This window comes from Athene noctua, chromosome 6 (genome assembly GCF_965140245.1).
Source record: "Athene noctua chromosome 6, bAthNoc1.hap1.1, whole genome shotgun sequence".
In the NCBI taxonomy this organism is placed as follows: domain Eukaryota; kingdom Metazoa; phylum Chordata; class Aves; order Strigiformes; family Strigidae; genus Athene; species Athene noctua.
In genome coordinates, this window is record NC_134042.1 from 9,261,219 (window position 1) to 9,281,286 (window position 20,068).

At 36.1% G+C, this 20,068-nt stretch overlaps 1 protein-coding gene across 1 annotated transcript in view; it reads left to right on the forward strand.

Moving 5' to 3' along the window:
* Positions 1-20,068, forward strand: part of MYBPC3 (myosin binding protein C3) — a 64,462-nt gene that overhangs the window by 42,727 nt on the left and 1,667 nt on the right. The window contains exons 26-34 of the mRNA XM_074909441.1: positions 1,125-1,259; positions 2,452-2,619; positions 3,960-4,048; positions 8,879-9,074; positions 14,299-14,438; positions 15,168-15,327; positions 15,891-16,027; positions 18,533-18,719; positions 19,810-19,852. Coding sequence (XP_074765542.1) covers positions 1,125-1,259; positions 2,452-2,619; positions 3,960-4,048; positions 8,879-9,074; positions 14,299-14,438; positions 15,168-15,327; positions 15,891-16,027; positions 18,533-18,719; positions 19,810-19,820 — 1,223 coding nt within the window. The 3' untranslated portion in view covers positions 19,821-19,852. The remainder of the gene's footprint in view (positions 1-1,124; positions 1,260-2,451; positions 2,620-3,959; positions 4,049-8,878; positions 9,075-14,298; positions 14,439-15,167; positions 15,328-15,890; positions 16,028-18,532; positions 18,720-19,809; positions 19,853-20,068) is intronic.

A 20,068-nucleotide genomic window follows, 5' to 3' on the forward strand; every position in this document is an offset into this window, starting at 1 on the left:
CTTTGCCTCCTGCGTGCTGTTCACAGTCCTTTTTGCCATTTATATATGAAAAATTTTGTCACAGCTACAAAAAGGAAACTGGGTGATATTTTTTAATTTTTTATTTTTTTTTTACAGTAACTTTGGGAACCATGATCAGTTTCAGTCAGTTGCACAATTTATAAACCTGTATTTAACTTATATATAAAATATTTCTAATATGTAAAATCTGTTATGCATATTCAAATGATTTTCAGTTTAATACATCTGCACAGAGTATGACAAACATACATTTCTTTAGCATGATTGCTTTTATGTCATGTGTACTAAAATTTATGTCCAGCACTCTAAATGTTATTTTGAAAAATTTATCCTCCTGTTTGCTTTTTGGAATCAATGACTTTAGAGCAGCATTTGTGTGTATTTGGATTCTCCAGTAAGGGCTTTTTTTGGTTGTTTTTTTAATTAATAGACAACAGCCATGCTTAAGCCTGAATTTAGCTAGTGGTCTTTCTGAACTATGGATTTAAAAATAGCCATGACACTCATGTTCTGAAAAGATATAAAATAGCTATATCTAAATGAAGTTAATATTTTTCAGCCCCCAAAATATTTTTCTCTGGCATGTCTGTATTATAAATGCGCAAAGCAGAACTGGTGTTTCTGTAAATATCCAGTCGTAACTTTTGGTCATTTTCCCCACTGTTAGAGGAAAATCAGTGAAGTCAGATTTAGCCACTGATGAATTTGGTCCTCTGGCTATGTGAATTTTGTCTAATTACAAATCAGGCTGTAAGTACAGCATACAAATTATATGTATTTTTATTTCTAAACTTTTCTGCAGACTTCTGCTGACAATTTGACACCCCTCTACAGCTCTTGTTTTTTCATTGGCTTTTACCCATAAGGGAGCATATGTGAATACAAACTACTATCTTAACCTCTTGTTCCCCTCCCTATTATAGGAATCTTATGCTACACTTCTACTGAAGTATTCAGTGTTACATTTTACAACTGTGCTTCAGCTAAATTTATTTTATTAAACCAGACAGTGGTATATAATTAGGACACTAATCACTCCTTCTACAGCCTTTGAATTCTCACAGTTATATTCCCAGAATTTACTTGTACGTATTTCCTTACAGCTCCTCCAAGTGAACCAACCCACTTTACAGTGGAAGATGTTTCTGACAGCACCGTTGCCTTGAAGTGGAGACCCCCTGAGCGGATTGGAGCCGGGGGATTAGATGGTTATATTGTAGAATACTGCAAAGATGGATGTAAGTAAACACGAGTACTAGGCAGCAGCAACTGAACAATATTAAAATACTACGATTGCAAGAGCTTCACTGCAATATCCCAATAAATTAACCATATCCAGTATCATTAAATTTGAACTCTAATCTATGACTAACATCCTTGCCAACCATAACCCAGACTTACCACAACATGACTGTAAAACCACGAAAGTCACGTCAACCGTAAAGTTTATGGTGATCGTGAAGATAATGTTAATACAGAAAAGTACTACAAAAATACCAGTGCTGTTCTGTAGTCACTACTATACTTTCATAACGTTCACAAATTGTGCATTCCTTAAAACCAATATAACAACATGACGGTTACATCAAACTTTCAAGTAACTGTTCCCTTATCTCATCTAATACTTGTGATCTGATAATAAAGAGTGTAACTGCACCATTTCTACAACACACAATTTACTGTGATGCTACAACATAAATGTTATGTCATACAAATCACAAAACAAATTTAGAATCACGTCAATCATGACATTTTCTCTGACACTAACCTCAATTGCCATACAACCTAAACTAGGGTTTTGCAGGGTATCATTTATCCAGAACTAAGTCATAGTCTCTAATGAGATATCATCATGGAATTACCAGAATCCCTGCGTTATCATCATAGAAGCATGCTTGTCAATCGTACTTCTGTGTTGTTAGAATAACTAAGGAAGACCTAAGAATTCTTCTCTACAGTGTCAATTGAGAAGTTAATAATAAATTCCAAGTTACGTTCTCTAATACGGTTTTCAGCACATGTGGCTCTCACCAATCTATTTGGACACCCACAGGAGATATTCTAGGAAAAAAATTCAATTAAGGCTTCATTTTCTTGCTAAAAATTATTCCAAAATTCTCTCCACCTTGCCTATAACTAATGAAAATAAATGTAAACTCTAAGCTCTATGAAACAGAATGCCAAGGGAACTACTCAAAGATAATTCCCTTACCCTTAGCTATAAACAAAGTATATACATTCCATAACTCCATGTGTAAATAACATCTCCTAGATCCAGAGTTCTCTTTCCAGATTAGTTTATTCCCTTTTAAGTGTGGTATTGCTCATTGAATTCATTTCACTCTAACTCAAATTTACTTTCAATTGTAGACAAGGCATCAGTTTGGAAAAATAATATCTTATTACAATATGCAAATCCTGTACTTGCAGCTACAGAATGGATTCCAGCTCTTCCTGGCCTCACGGAGCGTACATCTGTGCTGATTAAAGATCTGGTCACAGGGGACAAACTTCATTTCCGTATAAAGGCTATAAACTTGGCTGGCGAGAGTGGAGCTGCAATAATCAAAGAGCCCATTACTGTTCAAGAGATCCTGCGTGAGTATATATACTGAATAAATTCTATTCATCTCTTCCCTCTGGTCAAAATTCTGATCATGTACACATCCAGGAAAACACTGGGACTGACAAGCCTGTGCCACCTTCTGACAGTAACACCCAAACAGCTTTCACTTTAATGAGGTGCCCAATATCTTCTGATTGTGAGAACATTACTATACTGTCCAGGTCTTATATTTCTAAAGCACAACTCTTAAAACAAAATCCTACTTTTTACTTTCAAAATATGGATATTTCACCTCTTGTAAGGGCACTGTCAACATTTATGAGACATTTTTTAACATTTAGCTCCCTGCTAGAAAAGCTGTTATATTACTGAAAAATGACCGCATTGGTTACAGCAAGAGATCTCTTTAAATAAAAGCAGTTATCTGTACTTGATTGTCCTAGGATATTAATTAACACCCTGCGTATCACCCGACAGCAGTAGATTATAACTCATTTGACTGGAGTCCAAAAGATATCAAGAGCTGCTAATAGTGGATTCCTCAGCCTTGACTCACACGAAGTGTCAGCCAGAGTCTCAATGACAGTAAAATGACTCACTGTAAATGAAATGAAGTTGTAATGCATCTCAAAACCAAATGGACATGAAGACAGATACTCCAACTGTACGCTAAGAAATTCTTTCTGTAAATTACTTGGAAAAGAATAAGGAGCACATGGAGAACACAGGCAGCTTTCCAGTGAGGTAGAGGAAAGCAGGGACTGGATGAAAAAACAGGCACTAAGGTCCTCTTTTTGTTAGTAAGTGAGCTGCTACAATGAGACTCCACTCCTTCCACCTCAAAGAAAACATAAAGAAAATCCCCTGAATGCTCTACCTTCTGAGTAAATCCATAAATATCTCCAAATGGCTATCTACAAGGAGCTGTGGTATCGATATAGCAATAGATTAATCGTAGTCTATAATCCTTCTTTTACTCCAGCACATCCTTTGTCCTATCCCTTCTACTGCACTGATAAAGTTCTCCAAAGAAACAAAGTCCTCATAGAAGGTTCATACTCAACCGGTCACCCAAATCTGACATATCAGATGTGACAGTTTCACAAATTCTGCTGTCACTGAAACCTGCTCAGTTGTAAATATATAACTGATATCTGCTACTAAATTTGTATTCAGTAGTCAAACACATTTGAAAGTACATAGAGAATTAGCTACTCTCTAACTGTATAAACAGTATAAACTCTTTGTGCAATTTTCTTATGCTTACAAGTATCCAAGCCTCTCCTCTTTGGTGTTTAGTCTTATTTCTGCTAGAAGTAATATTTTGAATTATCAGAAGCTTTGTATTTAATGTACTAATGCTTAACTGCAGAGCGTCCCAAAATCTGGTTGCCACGCCATCTCAGACAGACTCTGGTGAAGAAAGTGGGTGAGACAATCAATATTGTGATCCCTTTTCAGGTATGTATCAGTTTCTGTTTTGTCATGGTTGTTTATCATTACTTACCACAAGTAGTTTCCCTTATGCAAGTTCCCATTGCTTCACTGCTTAAGCAGTATTACATAAAGTATGGCTGATGATTCAAAAAACCCTCTCAAACATTAAAGAAAGGGGGAAAAAAAAAAAAAATCACTCTTCTTTCAGTCACAATTTATTTACAGTAAGAGTTCCTTCCCTCCTTTTGGGGAAGGATAAAAAGTAAGTGCTGTAAGTAACTGCAAGCCCATTTTTGCTTACTGACCATAGGATGTATCTTAAGGAGAGAAGTACACAAAAACATAAGAATTCCACTAACTGCTCTTCTGGAGCCAAGGTACATGATGTTACTGGGCAACTTCTTTGCCAAAAGTATGTATGTTCATGTCTGAAAGGCTGACCACAAAAATTAGAGTTGGTACATGAGCAGAATATCACAAATGGAGCTATATAGAAACTGTGTGTATACAAAGAATGGCTTGGGTATTACTGTACGTGAGCTTAAGGTGTAAAAAACAGAGCATGCCAAGGAGTATCAAGAGTGCGTGCATGTAACTACACATGATGCTATGGCATGCACGAAGCTGCTAAAATACACACACACACAAGCTGACCTAACCAGTTAGCCTGTCTTTGCATTTTCTACAGCCGTATGAGCAACTGTAATGATTATTTGTAAAACACCACAATCATTTTCTCAGACTCAAGGCTATAACATCAATACAGTGCAAGAAAGGAAAGAGTTTTCTGAGCGAGATGTAGGAAAAGAAATTCTACATTGCAGAGTCTGGCTCTAACAGAGAGTCTCAGAAATAATAGATATATCATTTAATCTAGTCCTCATTTATAATTTGAAGAAATTAAAATTTCTCTGCTATCCAGAGTTGACAGTTATGAAAATGTAATTACTGTTATTTGTGAAGAGTTTTGAAATTCTCATGTAAAAGATGCTGGAGATATTCAAAACATTTTTCCAGCAAGGGAGACTTATATGACACATATGCACACATTACTTATATTCTTTTATTTGGGGAGTAGCAGCAAGGAAAAAAAATAAATTATGTAAGAGTAAAAATCTATGTAAAATAAAATATAAGTGGCTTTTGCTCTGTGGTTACTGGGTTACATGAAAAGTTGCTTTTTCAGAAAGATGTATCTAATCAGTAAACAGTTGCAAACCAATACACAGAGTAACTGCCTTGAATTGCATGCTTGCACTACTCTGACATAATCACATGCTTATTCTTTTCTTTCATCTTTCTTATCTCCAAAATTGCTAAAATGGACCCTTCACTGAGGTCTAGCCACATGCAAAATTCAAGATTTTACATCTGATATTTCTGAGTTATGTAAGTCTTTAAAAAAAAAAAAAAAATTAAAGAGATATTTTTGCTGCTTTGGTGCCTGAGTTTAAGAAAATTTGCACAAACTTGACAAGCTATCCCACAAGCAGAGGAACCGATAAAGTTCCACATTTTCTAGATTTATGTCTTATTTCCCCTATATCACCATTTTCCTAGCACAATCCACCTCTTTTGCTCAGAGAAGCCTCATTGCAATATTCCCAGAAATTTGCCAGTTCCTTGCCCTACTCCCCTAGGTGACATGTCCTCAGTTCCCCAGGCCAGAGAAAGCACACGTAGCAAATAATCCAGAGCTTCACTTATCCTGGCAGATCACTCGGCTGTTGCCAAACAAAATGGATAAAGACCAAGTCTTCCCTGACTTCTTCTCAGTGGGGACTCTAACTGAAGTTTTGGTATTTCACCCTGTCATCAGTTTTCACAAAACCAAGTTTTAGCCTGAGAATAAAACCGGAGTATTTTAATTCGAGAGGTATGTTTTGAGTGAATTCAATTTGTAATAGTGTTGAATTTCAGCTATAGCTACAATTCTTAATACTGCAAAAGCTGTTTGGAATATGCAAAACTGAGAATCTTAAAAAAACCTGATCATTTCTACTGAGGAAAAAGACTTTAAGTAGACATGATTGCAATGTACAAGTTACAAGAAGTGTATAGTAGAAAATACATAGATACTGGAATTACTGTGAACACTGAGCTAGGGAGCACAAGCAGGCAAAATATTATCTAACTGAGGTGTAAGACGGTGTCTTATACTATTTACAGTTTCAGTGCAACCCTGCCAGTGATGTCTGTGGTCACTACCGTGTCATTTAACACTGAAATTCTATTAATTCTACCTTGTCAAGGTATCCTGGGCTAAATGCTATTTGTAAATCTACTCAAGTCTTTAGATTAAAATGTACAGAAAAGAACAAGTACAACCTATGTCCAACCCTTTTTCTCTCGAGTGCATTAAGCAGGTGGGACATTCTGCTGAAAGGAAGGGAATCAACACATTCTTGTTTCACAATTAACGACACCAACACACGACTGAAGGGATATTATTCATAAAATTCACAGTATCACTGAGCAGTCTTCTTGCCCATCATATATGTGTGAATATAAATATCTAAAAGCCTTTAAATTTGTTCTTCCCTGGCAGTAAAGTCCCTGAAGTTTCTCTGGTGTGCTATTTACCCACTCTGTCACTCACTGTTCTCTCTCGGGTTACCTATTACACATTGCAGCAATCCAATCCTCTGGGCTACGCATTAGGAACATGCTTTCTATCTGTTAATGATTTTCACGGTCTATAAATATAAGAGTATATGAAAACCAACACTTTGATCACTTGCAATCTTTCACTGGCACTCACAACACCTCAAAAGAAGAGGTGCTGTGAGTGAACATATCTGATCAACCACAGCAGAATACCAGCAATAGCAAAGCTTGATTTATAGCCAAGGTATTTCCTATAATAATGATAATCCTATGGTTTCTCACGCCCATTTTTGCATGGCCCATATTTAGGGCCAGATCCTTGATTCACCTCATTACACAATCCATGAAAAACTACTAAATCTTGTAATCAGTCTGAAAACCTAGCCAAAGTATTTGTCTTGACAAATCAGAAATTTATTTTGAAAGCATTCCCCTAGCCAAAATTTTCAAGCAGAATCCTCATATTTTGAAATATGCACATATGTGCAATGTAAAATACAGTCAATTCTTGTCAAGTTCACCAATTATCAGACATGGATATCGGGGGGGGGGGGGGGGGGGGGGGGATGGGACACGACAGACGGACGACGCGACGACGGGACGACACAAACACCCAAAACACATTATTTGACTTGTTCAAGAATTTCTACTATACATTCCAGTAAAGAAGGGAAGCCTCTAATAGATTTTTGTTAGTGTTCTATGAAATGAGACCAGGGTAAAGGTCTGGACAATTGGATTAAAAATAATCTTTTATCCAATATTTCAGAGCTACAGGCTTGAGGTGACTATACTCGTTGGCAGAAAGCAGTAAGAAAATCAGTTACCAGATGGGGAAAATGGAAGATCCAAAAATATTATTTATTCAAGGTTTATTATCAGCTCTAATGTAAAATCAATTACAGTAATCTGATAACTTAAATGCCAGAGAAATGAGTAGGTATTAAAGAATAGCAATTTCTAGGTATTTTAGATGTACTTTAAGTGTAATTTTGGACAGATCGTAACCTGACTCTTATAAAAGAAGTTTTTTTCTAATACCACAGAAAAATAAAATGACACTGCACAGACTTTCTGAGCAAATACCAGACAAACCTGAAACAAAGGTGTAGCAAAGCACAGACTTATTTTTATTCTGCCTACATTTAGGCACCTAAACCAAGAGTCTGACTATCCTAATCTCCCTTTGTAGCCTAAGGAAAAAGATACAGTCTTACAGAGTAAATTCCAGATACCCCATGAACTGAGGAGCCTTTTATAGGTGCTTTCTCTGCTGTTTACTAAAGGCAGAGGGCAGTATGTGTCCTAATTTCAGTGCGTTAGACTTCAGTTCCAGGGCAGCCTAAGCAGACCTGACTGCTGGCTTGGACCATCCCACTTTCCCTCCCCACTCATTTGAGCTACACCTGACATTCATCTAGCCCTGCACTGTGTTTTTTCACCATGCTAATCTGGCAGAAAATTAAAAAACCCCATTGAGTTATTTTCTTCTAGACTGACTATAAAAACAGCAAATAAATATGATACGGCCTTTTTCTGTTTTCTTGGTTTGGAGCTGTACTATGGAAGTAACAGTCAAGCAACTTTTGAAGAACTAAATATTATCTACCAATTTTCCTGGAAATAGCTGAGTGACAGTGATATAAACCACAGATATCTTACTGATTCCACAACGTCATCTTCCACGGGTGTAGCAACACTGACTGTTTAGGTTGACAGTCACCAAAACAGGTTTTGCAATGCAGAAAGAATTATACAGCAAGTTTCACATCCCAAAATTTCAGGACTACCACATTTTTTCAAAAAATCTTAAAAATGCCAGGGGATCAAGAATCAAATGTTTTAAGAAAGGGAGGAGAAGGGTAGAAAAAATTAATAAGCTACTCAGATATTAAAGACTTCTGTTACTTAATGATCAGCTCAAGCCAGATCAACTGTAGGCTTCGCAGATGTCTGGGAAAAAGTACCAGACCAGCACAGGCATATTTTTTCTGGATTTGTTCTCAATATAATTTCAGTCTCTTCTCTAAATATAATTAAATGGTATCCTCAGGGCATGGTGCCAGTAAACCACACAGACGTGAGCAAATACTTGCCCACAAGAAAACAGAAATGGTAAAATATTTAGACAGTTTACCATCTCAACTCTGCACGTTAAATTAGGGCTTCTAGACTGAGAAACGAAAGAATGAAAAATGGAAATCTATTAGAGCCTAAAAAAAAAAAAATCAATTTTTTTCTCTTCAGGGTAAACCAAGACCCAAAATCATTTGGATGAAAGATGGTCAAATTCTAGACTCCAAAGATGTGGGAATTCGGAACAGCAACACGGACACAATCCTTTTCATCAGAAAGGCAGAGCTTCATCACTCAGGAGCATATGAAGTCACTCTTCAGATAGAAAACATGACTGATAAAGTCACCATAACAATACAAATCATAGGTAAGAACCTGACAACATCAAAATTTTAAGCATATCAGACCAAACAAAATAGCGGCCATGCTGAGGCAATCCGAAGATCCAACTACCGCAGAATCCCTTCTCTGGCAATGGTTGATGGCAGATGACTAAGACAAAGAGCAGGGCTAGCATGTCACTTTATTTTCCTAGTATATTTTGAAATTGATCTGTGGACTAAATTGATTTGAAATGATCTGTGGACTAAAGACTTTCAGAGGGAGAGGGATTATCTGTGTACCCCATAGCTCTTGAGGGATTTTTTTATTGCATGATTTTATCCAGTTTTTTAGTCCAGGTCTAGTTTCGGAACGCAAATATACTTTTGTAAGGAATTTCAGTTTAAGTGCATGTACAACTATGTATTTGCTTTGTTTTGAGTTTCTCTCCTGATTTGATGTCCACACAGTTTTTATCAGAAAAAAAAAACCAAACATGGATAATCATTTATTCACCTTTTCCATGCTACTCATGATTTTATAGCCTTCAGTCATACTCTCCTCAGTTAAACTTTCTCAAGTTTTAGACTCTTTGTTTGTTTTCAGAAAGATGTCATTCCATACCTTTGATCATCTTTATCACCCTTCTTTCTACCACTCTGAGAGTGGTAGAAAAGAATTTGAGAGTTCTGGTGTTCCTGCCACATTGTCCTCAAAGAAGGAAATACGAATCCTGGAATGGATATACTCTTATTTGGTTTCTTCAGCAGATAAGGACTGTGAAGATAAAATCATTGCACTAATATACCTCTACTGCTCCAGGAATTAGAAATTACAAGATACAGTCCTGTCGCTTTGGAAAATTCACATTTAATGCCTTACTCAGTGTTAAGAGTGTCTAGTTAGCCAGAGGCTTAGTGGAGGCTTATTCTCTATCATACAATTTCTAGTCTCTTTTCTAGTGTAATTTTAAAGGACTGCATTGCCAAAGTTTCAGTAACTTCCCTTGGGATTCTGTGAGATATATTCTGGGATCTTGTGTAGTCAGATTTTATTAATGTTCAGCCAGACATCTACTTCTCCTCATTCCAGCTTTACGTAACATTCTTGATAATTGTTTTTATTTCTCATTCCTCACACTTTCACACTGTCATCCCAAATTTCCTCCAGTATATCAAGATATTTTTAGAATATGTATCTTGGCACAAAAAGAGTATTTAAACATAACTCTTAATACTTTGGAATTAAAGATATAAAGCTGACTGTATTCTGCTTGAAGTTTTATAAAATAATGTTGGAAGAACAGGTATGCAGTGGTGCAACAGCAAACAAGAAAGGCGTAACAAATTGGAGCAAATATGTCTTAATACCATCAGCTGCTTATGTTCAAGAGGATGGCTGCAGTTCGGCAACAGCAAAATAAGTAATTGGCAGCTAAAATAAAGTAACCCCAAGGGTAAAGGGGAGTGGTTCAGCCTACATACCAAAACACCTTTCTGAAGCAGGTTAGTGACTCTAGATTGTAGCACATTGCTCTTAGAGCTTCCACCCATTGTTCGCTGGTGTAGAAAGGCATAAAAACGCATACATGTACCACTGACAAAGAGTTATTTCATATAGAAAATGAATGGTTGAAAAAAGCAACTAATCTTATCAGATTAATATATGTCAGAATTGGAGGACAGGCATTAAACCTACTTCTTGGTCACCTTGCTCAAATGAAAAGGAATGAATAAATTTAATTTAATTCCTCGCCAAGAAGAGAAAAGGCTTGTAACATACACAAATACTTTGGCAACCAAGGTTCTACTTTGATTGTTGATTCTGTCACTTTTTCATCAGAACTACTTCTTTTCAATTCCGTCAACAGCACTTTTTGGTCTCCGGATTTTATATTCTCTTTCTCAGGAGTGAAATTATGGGTGATTCAGGGACTCTTTCTATACTACTAGGAATGCTCTGGGTTCTGTAGAACATCATGTTGAAAAGCCAAGCCAGCTTTCAGAGCTATAATAAATCAACCAGTGATCTTTTGAGGTGTCTGTTCATCAGTTAGCTTCCCCTAGCAAACACCTACTTGGTGGAGTAATGCTTGTAGCTTCAGCCCTCATCTTTTTTTTTTTTTCTTGAGTAAGGCAAGAATATAAGTAACTAAATGCTCTGCCTCTGTGATGAGTTACCTATCAGTTCCAAACAGGAGGAAACACTCATAGTACTGCCATCACCTGCCCTTATTGCCAAAACAATTGCTGCAGTTTACTTGAGAACTACAAAATATGGACTCAGAGAAAGGTCTTAGATAATAAAAATGTCTCCAACCTCTGAAAAATATGGTTCCTCCAACTTTCCTCCCCCTAGTGAATCAATAAATATTGCCTTCCATTATGCCTTTTATTCATCAAATCAAACCTCTGTTCTATATATTTAATTTTTTTAAACTGGATTTATTTATTGTTCTCATTATTTATTGTTTGAAATTGTAAATTATCATTGCTTTTTGAAAGATAATTCACACTTTATCTCTTCTTCCATTCCATAAAATTCATTAATATGCAAATATCCTCAGATGTGCTTGTGCTGGGAGTAACAGAATATTTCCCCAGAATATATTCATCCACTCTAACACAGTGTCCTACAAAATAAAATAATTTGCTACAGATGCATCACTAGGATTAACTTTTACCATCCTCTGTTCACCAGCTAGAGATGTACTGGTTAGTATTGAGAAAGGAATATTCTACAATTCTATGAAGGAATATTGAACATATATTCTTGCAGGTTGCATTATCCTATCAAACCACAAAGATCACGATTATAAAAATCCATTTATCAAATGTATCCATCTCTACTTTTTGTAAGATTTTAATTTAGAAAGCCTTACAAGTATTGAGGCTTTCAGTACACTCTTTTTCTTTATTCCATCTATACCAACATGGGTAGATGTCATAATTTATTAAAAATTAAAAAGGAATTATTTAATACATCGAGTTGTTATCACATTAATCTAATAGAAGGTTAAGTCTTAAAGTGTTTTTCTGTTAATAAAGTCATAATCTGAAATTGTTCCTCACCAAAACCATATCTAGATCTATGTACATACAGATATATACACACACATTCCTGAAGTCTAATCTATTCCAGTAATTCTATTACTGAATTAATGAATGACCTGCTATCCTATTGCTTTGAGTTTTGAAGGGGGCTTCCCAGATAATCGCTTTTGGGTAACTAGGAGCAATAAGGCACTGGGTTCAAAATCTTACTGTTCAGTAAGGCCTTCACTAAAAGTGGATTGTTTTTTAATTTTCTTGCACCTGAATCTATTTTTCTACCATTTATCAATCCCTTCCTATAGTATTTGAACCAACCACCATCACCAAGATGTCCCCAGTTTTTGACAAATATTGTCTAAGTATCCCTTTAAAACAAAAAACAACTCTTGCGTAGATGTACCTGTAGGTAAGAACACAGGAGAAATACTTGTAAAACTAGACAGATACTGTGGAGGGTTATAACAGTAGGTAAAATTGTAAATAATTAACAAATTTCTAAACATCACAACATCTGTCTACTACTAGATTATAATACATTTATTCAGGGATGGTAGAGCTTTGCTTACTGACGCTGTTGCAGCTTTTATACCCACACAGGTATTCATATGTGGTAACCGAAACTCTTCTCCTTAACTCAGAATAGATTAACTGATTTCTGTATAATGAAGATATGCATCTAGAAATATATATAGATTTTTTCTTTTAAGTTGTGATTCAAAAAAACAACAAATACATTTCCATATCTTCATAAGTAATGTTGTTCATTTGATGATGCATTACCATTCCCTACCTCAGAAACAGGGAAGAAAAAGAAATAAGGCTTTACTTGAAGTTGGTAGCTGTTGAAAAACACAGAAGATGGCAGCTTTTTCTCTGAAATGTTAGTGTAAGAGAGGAAGGAAGAGGATGATAAATGGAATGAGAGCAATGCATTCCATATTCCTTATCAAACTTCATACAGTGTTCTAGTTGTCTCCAGTGTTTAGCAATTTGAAGGAGGACAAAAAGGATTAAAATCTAATTATAAAGCAGACTTTGATTCCAAAGTATGCCCATCCATGAAAAGAGAATTAGTACATTATACTTTGACATAGGAAGTCATAGTTCCTCCAATAACAGTCAAGGCTGGTTTATTACTGCTTTGCATATCCTTCTTTAAGGAATTGATAAGTAATCTATAAATTACATTCATTTGTGCTTTGCTCATCTCAAACCTACATCCATCAGATAGTATTTTCTTTATTTTTCCAGTTTAGCTACAAAAAGGGAATATCATTCCCATTTGGCTGTCTAGAATGTTCCTGAACCGTCCTTCACTTACTCACAAGACCATCTACCTTAATGATCATCTCCCCAACAGACCCTGTAACTGTGAGCAACAATCTAACATATCAAAAAGGGGAACTAGCATCTTCAAGTTAAAACAGACAGACCCTGTAACTGTGAGCAACAATCTAACATAACAAAAAGGGGAACTAGCATCTTCAAGTTAAAACAGACAGGAATATTACTTAATAAATCAAATTTAAATGTTACAGCACTTGACTAAACAATATTGGTATAAATGCTAATGATCCTTAAAAGAAGGAAAAATGAAAATTGATATAATTTTATTATATATTCTTTGATATATTTCCAGGTATCTTAGAAAGGACATGGACTTCTCTACCTCTTTGCAACTACTTTTTTTTTTTTTTTTCCTAGCTATTACAGAGAAATGTCACTAGTGGGCAAACTGACAAGCACTGAGACAACAGGAAAAAGAGTCAGGTATATTACCAAATGGCCAGCCTTCCTTAGCTGAGAGGAATATATACCCAGTTGCCTTTGTTGTTTATATTACTCTCGGTGTACCTTAATGTCTGAGAAATTGCACCAAGGCTACAAAGCAAGTAATAAAACTTAATAAAAAAGTTAATCGCATCCATCCAAACAACACACACTTCTTAGGAAGAGTTTGTCTGGTTCCTATGTTACTAATTTTGCTGTGTTTCCTATTTCTCAGTAGGTTTCAGGTGTCTCAGAGAGTATTAAGAGGGTATTTGAAAGTTTCCAACATTCCTGTTTACAGTTTCAACTTCACATATATGAAGTGCATGACTATGGAACAGTTATAGATTGCTATTAATTTCTGTATTTTCCCTGCATGGGAGGAAATTACAAAGCTCTTAGATCTTGAATTAAAAGCTAAGGATTTTTTTCATGTCTCCTCCGCAGACAAGCCTGGTCCTCCTCAGAATATAAAGCTTGTAGACGTTTGGGGATTTAATGCAGCCCTGGAGTGGGCACCTCCACAGGATGATGGCAATTCACAGATCGTCGGCTACACAGTCCAGAAAGCAGACAAAAAGACAATGGTAAGAAATTGCACTGAATCAGTGACTTTGTATGGTGTTTCAACTACTACCTGCTCCAGGAACACAGAGACTTGAGCTAAACAGCTGAATTCATGACACCTTGTGTGTCCAAGGTGTCCTATGGCATATCAGATGCAGTTAAACATTGAAGAATAGAATCTAAAAAGAACCAAAAGTCTAAGTTTAGAATTGTAGAAAATGCCTGGTAGACAATGTAAAGAGAAAGACCTAGACTGTCCCATCTTTGGTGGTGACTCAGAGTAGAATTATATTTTTTATTTGGAAATATGTTTTTCATAAATGTAGGGAAAAATTGAAGGGGAGGGAGGAAGAGTTAAACTTGAGCTCAGATGCTGGGCATATATGGAAAAGTATGTATGCCAGTCAAACTGGAATACGTCTTTCTCATGGAAGTCCCCATCAAGTAGCCACGTTCTGGGGACACATCCTGTATCAGGTTCCCCAGGTATGAGTAAGTGTAAAATGTAAAGAGTTTCTTTTTCTCAAAATGCAAGTATTCATACATCTATCACATCAGCCAGAAAATAAAAGTAAGAAAAGAGATCAGCTGATCTTAATGGGAAGCAACATAACGTTCATTTCTCAGGCTAGTTTTAAATACCTGTCTACCTGTCTTTTCCTTGTAGCAAGAAGGATCTCTCCATACCAAAACTAGCACCATGTGTGACCTCTCATAGCATCTTTCTAAACAGTATAGTCTTGTTACAGGAATGGTATACTGTTTTTGATCACTATCGTCGCACAAACTGTGTAGTGTCAGACCTGATTATGGGAAATGAGTATTTTTTTCGAATCTTCAGTGAAAATTTGTGTGGATTGAGTGAAACTGCTGCAACCACCAAAAAACCTGCCTATATCCAAAAAACAGGTAACATATTCTTCAAAACAAAGATCACAAAAGCCACTAAGTACCAGAAGTAATACATTGGTAAATGGAAAATGCAATATTACTAGATGTGCCACTAGAGATATTCTAATTACTTAGTAACTAGCACTTATAAACTGCTTTAGTATCAACAGCCCTTACCTAGGTAGATCTCCTGTACTAACATGAACATCTGTTAAAAAAATATTTAATCACACAGTCTTTCTAAACGATGTTATTTTAAGAAAATAATACAACTTGGGGGTTATATTTGCATTCTAGGATTAAAAGTTTAAATGTTTGTGGTGAAGACTTCCCCTGCAGACATACGGCTTTCATATTTTTAACGGAAGCTGAAAGCCCTTGATTGCCAGGGCCTTTTACTTTAACTAAAGCATTAAACATGAGATGTGTTTTAGAATGAAGTGAATTTAAAGATTTGTGGTAAATGCCATAGCTTTGAAGCTTCTCTAAATCAGAGAGGCAAATTAAACGACAACTAGGTTGTACACAAGTCAACAGAATTGAAAACACTGTTCTTAATATTTCATTTCTTTGAATTGCAGGCACCACTTATAAGCCACCCAGTTATAAAGAACATGACTTCTCCGAGCCTCCTAAATTCACTCACCCTTTAGTAAACCGTTCTGTGATCGGAGGATACAACACCACACTCAGCTGTGCTGTAAGAGGCATCCCCAAGGTACAGGTTGCATCAACTGTCATTGATAATGTCTCAACAAGCCAAGATGCTGCCTTAGAATTCACATCATTTCAGTGTGGCTGGAGTGTAACATATATATTAAGAAAAAGTAAAGGTCACCCAGTTATCTCCCACCTCACCCCTAATTGATGCTTAACCAGAATGCATGGTACAAGCATTTGTGTGGTTGTGCACAAAACCAGTGGGGCAATACAGGAAAGGACAGTCATTGCTTATGGTAACACCACGCCATTGAAAATGTACCATGTGTACATAAAATCTACTCACTGAAGAAGGTAAACGACAACAACAAGCAGCACCTTCTCACAATGTATATTGTTCCATTCAGTCTTTCAAGAAAACAGCAGCTAAGGTAATATACTGTTCCATTAATCTAGATGATACATAGGAACACAAGTTGTCCTGTTATGTCAGTACATCCACATAACTTCTTGAGAGTCTGAGTCATTTTGCAAAATTAACGAGAATAAGACCTGCTGTAGTGTGTGATGTTTTGGGGTTGGGTTTTTTTTTTAATTTCACAGGCATATTTTCTCAGTCTAAACATATTTATTGAAGTCTTTTCAAAGAGTACAAAAAGATGTACTTCATTGTTAGTCAGGAACAAGCAGTAAAAACTGTATCAGCTAAGAGCTAAATTTAGGTTTCTCAAAAAAGGGGAATTAGGTTTTTCTCTGCAGTGAAGGAGTTTACCATATTATGACATAATCTTGTCATAAATTTAAATTAGTACAATCACTAAAAATGCTGTACCCTTTTCCCTTCCTCTTCTGCCTGCTTACTTCCAGTTCCTCTCCCTTCCTCATGCCTACACAAGGATCTGATAGCTACACAGCAAAACATGTAAGATAATTGCTCAAATTAATTAAAAAAAATATTATTAATGCAATACTTTGTTGCAGTTTACTGGATGAAGAAGGAGCTCCAGAAAAAATTCAAGTATAAAAAGGAAGCATACCCACTCAAATACCTGCAAAAGAACATTATAGAAGAAATACTAGCAACTGTTGGCATAATCTATCTTCCAGTATTTGCCTCAGCTTAGATTCATTATGAAATGACAGGGCTAGTAATGATATTTTCTCTTGGTTGACTGGCCTTTGTGTGCATCTGTATCCACTTAATTCAGCTTCCATGGTTTTAAGATGATTCTAAGAAAATCTTTGTATTTTACAGCTGTTAAATATAGTAGTCACAGGTTTTTGAATGTGAGCATGCTAGCTTCCACATTAGCCGGAAGGATACAAATAATCCTCATCCTTCAGTACACCTCATACTCTTAAAGCAGCTTTTCCAGATACTTTTCTCTACTTGCACTGCCCAAATTGACCTTAACAAAAAGTTTCTGTACCTACTGCAGAACTCTGCAACAAGTCTTTTTCACTGAGAGTAGCTGTGTTGATAGAACTTTCCAGTTCTGAATAACTACAGATTATCAAGCATACCTCAGATATGATCATGTATGACATGAAAAAGTTACCACTTCAGGCAGAGCCAATATTCCTGACCTGGTAGCAGTGATGAAATAAAAGAAATATACCAAGAAAGATGAAGAAGCTATAGAAAAGAAGCTAAAAATTTTGAGACAGAAAAAAATCCAATTGGTATCTTTAAAGAAAATTAAGCATGGCAACTGGGATGCACTGAATTGTGTATCACAGATCAAAGACACAACTGATTCCGCAGATTTGAATGCAACAGTCTTACCTTTTTATGGATGAAGAAACAGAAGATGTCAAATTCTGAAAGAAAAACAGATGAAAGCAGAGCTTGTTCTTCTACTCTTTAAAGCCTATTTCTTCATTATATGTACCAACAAGCTTGAAATAAACAAAAGCTGTTTGCTTTACAATAGATTATTCATTTTCAAAGTTTCACTTATAAAAATTGAAGGCACATTTTTAGGTACCGGAAACAAAACACAATGGCTTGAATTGGTACAGAGCCAACCACTTTATTGCTCAGCTGAAGCCAACAAGAACTTTGATTCGAAATTGCTGAAGTTGCTAAAGATATGCTAAATGGTTTGTAAAATCGTTTCCCAGCCTAAACCTTGGCATCCCAAGTTGGCCACTCAACATCCGCAGACCTTTATGGCACTTCTGCTCTAATCATCTGTGCAGTTTAATTCCCCTTCTGTGAGATACTTTAAGCATTCAAAAATATTTTAATAAGCACAATTAAATAACTCCTAACAGAATGAATTTGTAGCCAGTTTATAGGTTTTTTTAAAAGTTGTGATAAAATAGGTTACAGACCTATTCTTTACATGCTATTTGAGAATTCAATACTTGAATGTTTGAATTATCAGTTTCATGAGTTTGTACTGAATGTGGAGAGGTTCCTTGAAAAATTAACACTGCTGTGTAATATATAGCCTTCATAATTCATAGACCTTTGATGGCTAAAGTAAAGCTGTAAGATCAGCCATAAGTCTTCCATTTTCTATCTTATATTTTAAAATTCTTCTTTTGTGTTCTTCAGCCAAAGATATTCTGGTACAAAAACAAAATGGACCTCTCAGGGGATGCCAAATACCGCATGTTCAGTAAACAGGGCGTGTTGACCCTGGAGATACGGAAACCCACTCCATTCGACGGGGGCTGTTACACCTGTAAAGCTGTTAATGAATGTGGTGAAGCTGAAATAGAGTGCAGACTGGATGTCAGAGGTAATCAGATGAATTTTATAGATAACACTAATACTGCAATGAAGAAAGTAACAGCTAAAAAGAAAAAAAAAAATCATAGTTCTCTTTTATCTGAGCCTGACTTCTTTGGTGGTATATAAAAAAATCTGCTAATTACACCAGCAAGATTGTGTTCTTCATTCTAAACTGTTATGATAGAATTAGGTTACTGGTGACCACGTGATACTGGTCTAAAGGCAGACAATTATTACACTTCTAACTTAATATTTCTAGAGAAGATACTTAGCACTGGAATGGATGTCTATCTATAGACACTGCATTGTGGATAATTTTATTATCCTTTGTGCCATACTCTGCAATTGAAATTAAGTCACTGGCCATTAGACATATGTAAAAGATTATCCATGTGACTTCACAAACGTTTTTCAAACATTGATAATTTTGCTTGTTAAAAGGGCTGGGGGCGGGGGGGAAGTCACATGCTTATAACACCGTAAGAAATACTGACTAGATATTTTTCGTAAAGCTGCTTAATCATGTATCTATTTGTCAATATGAACCTATGTAGCACCACTTTAAATGCACATCAAACCCAGAAAAAGCTAGGAAAGCGACCTGCATAGCAGCCATTGATGGAGACCCATCTTCAGCACGGCAAGCCTGAAGGTGTTTCCACACAGCACAGAGTTCAATATTTTACTCAGTGCTAAGTCAGGAAAGTGTGCAGAGTGCACCTTGCAGTACTGAGCATCAACATCCTCATGGGGGTCTTGGCAGCCAGCAATATAGCTGCATTAGTATGGTGATGAACTCGGACTAAGAACTCTGAGACGTCTGGCTAATCTATGTGGTGGCTTATTAAGACACACTAGTTGCAGTGGAATGGCTAACTCAAGTGTGTCCATGCTATACCGTACAGCACAGATGGCTCAAAGCTTAATATTGTCATCTTCTGAGGCTTGCTTTAGGAACATTAAATCTCTTTGGAATCATCACATAAAGGCAACTACTATAAAGCTTCTATATTTCACCTTCTGCACCAAGTTGCAATTTAAAATTAACATCAGATAATAGCTTCAAATCTTTTTTTTTTTTTTTTTTAATTCTCCAGCACCTCAGTAAAACTTTGAATCTCAACTCCTCTGCAAGTCAAGGTATGAATCAAAATAACTCGGCTGGATAAAGGCACAATGGTTGTTTGGTTAGAGAGAAGATTAAACAGTTGTTAGATATTCATGTTAAAGATTTTATGAAATTTTTATGTTGGCGGGGGATGCGTGTACTTGTTTTGACTTCTGTTTGTTTCTTAAATAATCATACTAAGATCACGCTCCCGCAAGGTAATTGATTTGGTTTATTTTAGAGTTGGG